General features: G+C 48.2%; 1 protein-coding gene across 1 annotated transcript; it reads left to right on the top strand.

Annotated features, from left to right (window-relative positions):
* Nucleotides 1-94: 94 nt before the first annotated feature.
* On the top strand, nucleotides 95-7839 carry LOC106896840 (cystatin-B-like). Its single transcript, XM_014957100.1, has 3 exons — nucleotides 95-247; nucleotides 6189-6290; nucleotides 7002-7839. Exons 1-3 carry the CDS (start codon nucleotides 182-184, stop codon nucleotides 7128-7130), a joined length of 297 nt encoding a protein of 98 aa, XP_014812586.1. The 5' UTR covers nucleotides 95-181; the 3' UTR covers nucleotides 7131-7839.
* Nucleotides 7840-8313: the final 474 nt, after the last annotated feature.

Below are 8313 nucleotides of genomic sequence, written 5' to 3'. Positions count from 1 at the left end.
GGGGGGGGGGGGGGGCACAGGCCGCTCCCCGCCCGCCGCCTCACAGCTGGGAAGGCCCCAACGCGGGTTTGGAGCCCCCGCCCTTGGGCACAGGCCCGGCCCCGGTCCCGCCCCGCCGGCAGACCCGGCCCCTCCTAAGCCCAGCGGTGCGGCGGGGAAGCAGAAGGGAGCGGCTGCCACCATGTTGTGCGGGGGCACCTCGGCGGCCCGGCCCGCCACCGGCGAGACGCAGCAGATGGTGGATGAGGTGAGGGGGGGCCCGCGGCGGGGGGAAGCCCCGGGGAGGAACCCCCGGGCAGGGGAAGGGCCCGGCGGCGGGTGCTGGGAGCGGCTGGGGCGGGACGGCGGGTCTCCCGGGGCTTCTTCCCCCGCCCGGCCTGTCGGTGGTGGGAGGCTGCCGGCTTTAGGCCTGCTCGCTGGGGAGGCCGTAGGTTTGAGCGCGGCGGTCGCGGTGCCGGGGGTGGCTGAGGGCCCCCGGGGGTGTCTGGCCCTTGTTTTACACAGCCGAAGGCGGAGACGCCTTTTTTCCCCCTCCTCAGCTTAAAAAGCAGGATCCTGAGAGGCCGTGTAGGTGCGGTGAGCGCTCGCTGTGTCTCTGGAGCCCTGCTTGGCCCTGCGTAGTTTCACTGACTCCCGGCGGAGCAGGTTCAGGGTTAAAAAAGGGCGTTTTAGGGGGATTTAGAGAGCTCAGGGGCAGCCAAGGTGGTTCCAGCTCCGTCCCTGGCTCTGCAGGTGATGTGCTGCCTGTCAGCATCGCCACAGAGCCACCGGGCAGCCCACCCATGTCCCACCTCTGAAAGGTCCACTTTCTGCTTGAGCCTGAGGAAGGAGCTCGGGTGGCTCTTAAAAGAGTTTTAAACTGAAAGAGGATAGATTTAGATCAGACATTAGGAAGAAATTAGAAGAAATACTTTCCTGTGAGGGTGGTGAGGCACTGGAACAGGTTGCTCAGAGAAGCTGTGGATGCCCCATCCCTGGAGGTGTTCAAGGCCAGGCTGGATGGGGCTTTGAGCAACCTGGTCTGGTGGGAGGTGTCCCTGCCCAGGGCAGGCAGGCTGGAACTCAATGTTAAGTTCCTTTCCAACCCAAGCCATTCTATGATTCTTACAGTAAAGACTAAACCTTGTAGCCATGTTTATTTATTTTCTGTGGGAGGAATAAGCAAGAAAACTTCTCTGCTGCTTCTGCTGTTCCCCAAAGCAGAATTCAACTCACTGCCAACTCCAAATCCTGATGCTACTTACAGTAACTTCAATTACTGCCTGTGTTAATAGAGCAGATGCTTTTGCTCTAAAAATGCCTGTGTACCACTAAGCTCTTCTTTCAAAGCACAAGGCCTTCTATCTGACATGGTGTCACTGAAATCGGGAATTTCGGTGTAACACCACTGTAGTCGTAAGAAGCAGGCATTCTTTTGTTCGGCACCGGGAACATGGGGGATCTCTCCACCCAACGTGTCCACGGAATGCAAGATTCACAGAGACTTGGTTTAGACAGAATGTGTGTAGCCATTACATCTCCCAGAACTCATTATAATATTCAAATCACCCCGGCACATGCGCATGAGGTCCCTTAGGGGCTTCATGGGAGGTCTTGGGTGGTCCCTAGCGGTGTTTGGTGGTCTCTCAGGAGTGAAGTCTCGGTGAGTTCTTGGTGGTTCTTGGAGGCCTTGACTTGGAATGTCCTTCTGTTTGATCAGTGTGGCTGGTTTGTGCTGAGAACTCTTGTTAGGGGCTTCATGGGAGGTCTTGGGTGGTCCCTAGCGGTGTTTGGTGGTCTCTCAGGAGTGAAGTCTCGGTGAGTTCTTGGTGGTTCTTGGAGGCCTTGACTTGGAATGTCCTTCTGTTTGATCAGTGTGGCTGGTTTGTGCTGAGAACTCTTGGAGTGGATTGGGGAAGGTAAATGCAGAAGCTTTCACAAGCAGAAGCTTCTGTTTATTTTGTAGGCTTGTAAACAGGTTCTTTCTGATGGTACTCCTCACTGTTTGTTTCTGCTTGTATTTGCGAAAGGCGCCCTTAATCCTTTCAGTTACACATTTGAACTCAAGTTCCTTCTGCTTTTTGGTTTTATCAGCTAGGGTGTGTCAAGCCACTGAAGGAAGATGAAGGACGAGCTCCAGCTTCTTAAGCTTTTTGTCATTGTCAGATGACAGCCAGATTTGTTCCCTAGGCTGCAGCAGTTTCTAAACATGTCCAAAGCACCCAAAGGCAGAACAGTCATTGAAATGAATGTTTAGCTTGTAGAATCTGATGATTTTGCATTAAAGAAAAAAAAAAAAGAAGAGATGTTCATCTCCTAAGCATTAACCTAAGTTCGCAGTAGTGAGTACATTACTGAGAATTGCTGAGAGTCACAGTTATTGTTTTGACCTGAAAAGGCCTACGTGTCGTGTTAAAGATAACGTGAGTATGCAATTAATGTTGCATATGGACTGAAAACTAGACTTGTTTAAAATGCTGAATTCCCATTCTGTGGCAGACCGCAGTGGTTTTTGGTAGTCCAAATGTAAGATGAAGAATAAAAACAAAACCCATTTGGATTCAGGCGTGAATGGAATTAACCAAAAATCTGGCGTTTTCATTTAAATCACCTAGATATTTCAAAGTTTGTCCAGCTTGTTTTGACTGCCGGCTTAAAGTACTTTATTTAATTAAATAGACGTGGAAAAACCCCAAACTGCAATTTGCCCTTGCAGCCCTATGCGTATCTGGACATAAACTGTGAAGGAAACGTTAGTTTTCTTAAATCAAGGTAGACTTCTAAAACTACTTTGTTTGCTTAAAATCAGATCTTTGTCGAGATTTGTTAGAGCCTGCCAGTTTCCTTGCTATAAATACAGTTTCTGTTCCTGCTTTTCCAGTTCTTGTTTCCATTGTATTGTTTCGTAAGAATCACAGCGGCGTCCGAACGTGGTTGAGATTCGTGGTGCTGGCAAGAGCTGCCCAGAGCAGGTACAGGGTGAGACAGAGCAGGACAGCTTCCCTGGACAGTCTCTCTGGCTTCAGACTCCCACAGGAACTCCTTCTCCACACCAAGGATTTCCACCCCGGCCTCTTCAGCCCTTGGCTTCTCCCTGGCAGCTGTGGCAGAGGTTGGTCAGGGTGATTTTTGAACCATCTGCTTTTTAGTAACTGCTCTGGGAGTGAGCAACCAGGCCATGCAGAACAGGAGAGAGCCTCCAGGGCGTGACAATCTCCAGCCCTGTGATTGAATCACAGGTTGTTTGGGTGGGAAGGGACCACACCTCCTGCAGAGCACAGGGTCAGCACCCCCAGGCTGCTCTCAGCTTTATCCAGTCAAGTCTTGGAAAACCTCCCAAGGATGGAAACTGCACATTTTTTTTTCTAGGCAACCTGCTGTACTGCAGGAGTGTCCTCTGAGAAAAATGTTTTCCTCACATCCAGTCTGAACCTCCAGTTTTGATTTATGACCACTGGGTCTCGTTCTTCTGCCCTTCTGTAAAGAAGCCTGGCTTCTTGTCGGTACTGGGAAGCTTTCCTCAAAGCCTTCTCTTCTTCAGGCTGAGCAAGCTCATTTTCTTCCTCGTTTCACAGCACAAGTGCTCCAGCCGTATGACCTCTTGGTGGCCCTCTGCTGAGCTCGCTACAGCTTATTGACATCTTTCTTGTATTGGGGGCCCAAAACTAGATGCAGTATTCCAGATGTGCTCTAACAAGTGCTGAGACTTCTTCTCCCCTCTGGCTAGGCTCCTGCTGATGCAGCCCGGTATGGTGTTACCTCTGTTACCACCAGGGCACAACGCTGGCTCGTGTTCAGTGCACTGTTCACTCCCAGATCCAGATAGAAACATAGAATTGTCTGGGTTGGAAGGGATCTTTAAGATCTAGTCCAACCATCAACCTAGCTCTGATAAAAACCATCACTAAACCATGTCCCCCAGCACCATGTCAACCCGTCTTAAATACCTCCAGGGATGGTGTCTCAACCACTTCCCTGGGCAGCCCATGCCAATGCTTAATAACCCTTTCAGTGTAAAAATTTTTCCTAATATCCAATCTAAACCTCCCCTGGAGCCACTTGAGGCCATTTCCTCTAGTCCTGTCGCCTGTGACTTGGGAGAAGAGACCGACCCCCACCTCCCTACACCCTCCTTTCAGGTAGTTGTAGAGAGTGATAAGGTCTCCCCTCAGCCTCCTCTTCTCCAGGCTGAACAACCCCAGCTCCCTCAGCCTCTCCTCATAAGACTTACTCTCCAGACCCCTCACCAGCTTCGTTGCCCTTCTCTGGACCCGCTCCAGCACCTCAATGTCTCTTTTGTGGTAAGGTGCCCAAAACTGGACACAGTACTCGAGGTGGGGCCTCACCAGTGCTGAGTATAGGGAGGAATGGTGACCATGAGCTAGCAGGGTGGGCCGGTATCAGGTCTTTCAGAGAGTCTCTCTGGGCTCTCCCTCTCCACAGTGGATCAGATGCCCATTTGTCACATGCTGTGGTGAGTCACTGCCACGGTAACACCCTGAGGAGCTTGCAGCCACATGCCACCCTGAGCTGTCCGCAGTCATGGAGCCCCACGTTCAGCTTTCTGGTGGAAATACAAAATGTGCTGAGCCAGGGAGATTTTGGGACTTAAGGAACCCACCTTGCACAGCGCTTAGGGTTACTAAGGGAGCATGGGACAGGACAGGGTCAGGGGGATGCTTATTTGCCCTCCCCTCCTCTGCTTCTTGAAATTTGTAATAGCTCTAGTGGTGGAAATAAAACCATTTGCTCCATCTTCTGACTCAGGGGGAGGGGAGAAGGGAGGACTGAATCACTGCGCTTTTTGGGGCTGTGCCCTCCCTTGCATCTCAGAATGTGAAGTTGTTGGGGGCACTTTGATTTCCATGTGGCAAAAAAAAACAACCCGTACAAAAGCATCGGACTAGATGGTTGTTGAAGGTCCCTTCCAACTGAAATATAAGATGTACAAGATGGTCACAGCCCCCAGGGGCAGGATGGTCACTGATCAGCTGTCTTGGAAAGGCACCAGAGTTTGGTCCTGCACCTTCTCGGTGCTGGAGAGGTGGGAGAACATACACTGTTGCAGGAGTTGTTTCTGTTCCTGCTTCACCTAGAGCGCCTGAGCGGTGGCAAATTGGCACTTGTTTTGCCCCAAGGAAGCAGGTGGGATTCAGGCAGGATAGCAAATGTATTCATACACTTGAATTTAGGAAGAAAAGGAAGTACACCTTATAGTTGGAAAGAGAAAATGTACTCACTGCGGGTGATGTTGCTCTGGGAGCAGAGGGAGGGCTCCAGAAAGATGCAGTGCAGAAGGTGAGGCCTTCTGGGTAGAACAGAGCTTACAGCAAGGACTCCCAAGACTAATTCTTATTGCCCTTGTAAACAAAACCTGAAATCTGCTTTCCTGACCCAGAATTTTACTGTTTGGCCGTGGGGTTCTAGAGAGCCAAGTGTGGGAAATACGAGCTGCAACTCATATGGGTTCATGCCTCCCTCAGGGGTATTGGATGAGTTACTCTGACTTCATGAGCTGCGGGTTTACGCTCTGGAAATTGGGACGATAACTCAGAAGGCTTTATGGTTATTTTTTGGGAAGTACTTTGCAGTTTGAAAACTTTATTGATTCCAGCAGAGGTGCTGGAAGGACTGTCAGATAAGTATTGTAAAACCTCAGAGTTTGGATTCAAAGCTTGATTTTTGTATGTCTGTCTGTTCTCTGATGCTGGGTCTGTAATGATTTGTTTTGAAATTGAAAAGGGAGCTAATGGCAAAGAGCTCCTTTTTTCTTCTAAGAATGATGTATATTAAAAACTTCTCTTTAAAAAGATACGTAGTCTTGTGCGTGTAGATACTGAAGCACTTCACATTTGTTGTTAAATATACAGGACAGAAGGGGAAGCTGAGACATCAATAGAGGAAATAATTTGTCAAATCTTTCAGAATACCCACGGGGTTCTCTGTTGGAGGCTTCAGACTTGGTGTCAGGCTGTGGCGACTGAATCAATCTGCTGTCTTGGCTTTGCTGCCTGTCTAGATTTCTGGTCTTGCTTTAACACAAAACTTAACATTATTCATTTTTATCTTCTAATAACTTGGAAAAGCAGGAACTCTGTGTCTGGGAATTCAGCGGCAGTGACCTGGAGGGTAGTGAGGCTCACTGATAGTGTGGGTGATTAAATACTTGAATCTTGCATCAGTCTTTAATAACCTGTTGTTTCCTTAAGGTGAAGCCTCAGCTGGAAGAAAAAGAAGGGAAAACGTTTGATGTCTTCACTGCAGTGGAGTTTAAAACTCAGGTGGTTGCTGGAACCAACTACTTCATCAAGGTAGATGACACTGGGTTCTTTTTTTTTCTTAATTAGTCTGTATAATATTTGGAATGGTGGTCTTTTTTCTTTACTTACCTACAGACTGATGCTAATGATTTGGCCTTAATAAGAAAAAAATCTGTACATTAAAAAAACAAAATAACCAAAACAATCCAGCCCCCTCTTCACCTCCGAGCCCATCTCCCTGCCTGTATTAAGTGGAGATGAGAGTACTTCTCTATTTGCATAATGACTTTTCAGGCTTGGGTTTTTTTCAGTTAGTTTGTGAAACTTGGTTTTGGGGATAATTACCCATCTGTGATGTTGAGCACTAACATTAAGTGAAGTCAAGATGTGTAAGGATACAGTGCGGTATCAAACCTGCTCCGACTCTGCCTGCAGGGATGCCAAACACAAAACACGAGCACCAGTGATCAAAGCATTGAAGAGCTTGTTGTGCCAGATAAGATTAGAGCGTTTTGCATGTATTTAATTTATTAATCACTTCTCTGCAGCTTCAGATCCCTACCTGTAAGTTCCCTATTTCAGGCATAAGGAGGATTAACAAGCGTAGAATGATTAGGTGGCATTTCCACAAAGTCATGACCCCCGGTCTGGCTTAAAACCTTTTGAGGTGACAGTTTTCCTTACTGCCTCTCTGCTTCTCCGTCCTCGAAACCACACCGACCTACACCACCCCTGGAACTCACTGGTTTTCATGCTTTGCAGGTCCATGTTGGCAATGATGAGTTCGTGCACCTGCGGGTGTTCCGAAGCCTCCCTCACGAGAACAAGCCCCTGAGTCTCCACAGTTACCAGAGCAGCAAGGCTAAGCACGACGAACTGACTTTTTTCTAGAAACCTTATCCTGTGCTTTTTCCTAATGGTTTCTTCTGTGGGTTTTCTGTAGGCTGCAAAATGTTGATTCCTGTGCCAACAAAGGAGAACAGAAAGTGTCTTTTTTTTTTTTTTTAAACTTAATGCTGGAAAAAAATCAATTTCTTTTATGCCGTTCCCTTCCTGTGCAATACCTGTATTTGTAGAGTCAGGCAGCTCTCCTTTCACCTGCACTAATGCAAACCCCAAGTAGCTGCACTGACTTTGGTGCAACTTAACTGGAAAACTGTGGCTGAGTCCAGTTTGTGGAATTCCTTGGTCTGGAAGTTGAGAGGGGAGTGACAGCAGCACTCACGGATTTACAGCAAGGACCAAGAGGAAAACCAGGATCTTTTCTGTGCTGTTTCACAACTCTGAATATATCTGTAGGTTGACGTTGTACGAGGTATTTTATTGGCAAAGACCTGAAGAGAGACTTGAGCTGAAGCAATTTTGAAAGCAAGAGAAAGATTAGGGTCTTTTGAAACAAGCATTCCCTTGCAAATCATGTCTATCCTCTTGCAGCGGTAGGATGTGATGTCCAGTAGAGGGTGTGTGAGTTAAAAACTAAAGAAAAAAACCCTACTTGCTTATTTTCTCAGTCCTAAAGAAAAGTCTTGGAAAGGAACTTGAGCTGGACAAGTGTTTCTGCATTAATAACAATAAATATTTCTCTTGAATTGAGATGGCATATTGGGCTGGTGTTTCATGGCTTCTTTTTAGTGGTTTTCAGTATTGGTGATTATTGTGCTCAGTTTTATTTTCCATGAGTGTTCCTCTTGTTCCAGATAATCTTACGCTTATTCCGCGTTTTAATTAGAAACTCGTTTAACTGGCGAGGGACAGGGAAGGCTACAGGAAAGGCTACTGTCAGTGCATCAGCAGCAAAAGGAACCCTAAGGAAAACCTGGGCAACCTGCTGACAGAGGACACAGAAGCAGCTGAGGCGCTCGGAGCTGCCTTTGTCTCAGCCTGTACTGGTAGAACTTGCCTTCAGGAATTTGAGGCCCTTGAGATGAGCGTGAAAGGCTGGAGAAAGGAAGAATTCCCTCGGTGGAGCTGGGTCAGGGTAGGGGAACACTTAAACCAACTGGACTTGGGCAATGCTGCAGCACTGGAGGGTGTGTACCCATGGGTGCTTAGGGAGCTGCTGGTGTCGTTGCGT

Source organism: Calidris pugnax, unplaced genomic scaffold (genome assembly GCF_001431845.1).
Source record: "Calidris pugnax isolate Ruff unplaced genomic scaffold, ASM143184v1 scaffold225, whole genome shotgun sequence".
In the NCBI taxonomy this organism is placed as follows: domain Eukaryota; kingdom Metazoa; phylum Chordata; class Aves; order Charadriiformes; family Scolopacidae; genus Calidris; species Calidris pugnax.
Note: the sequence above shows the minus strand (reverse complement) of the source record. Positions and strands in the feature narration are given on the sequence as shown.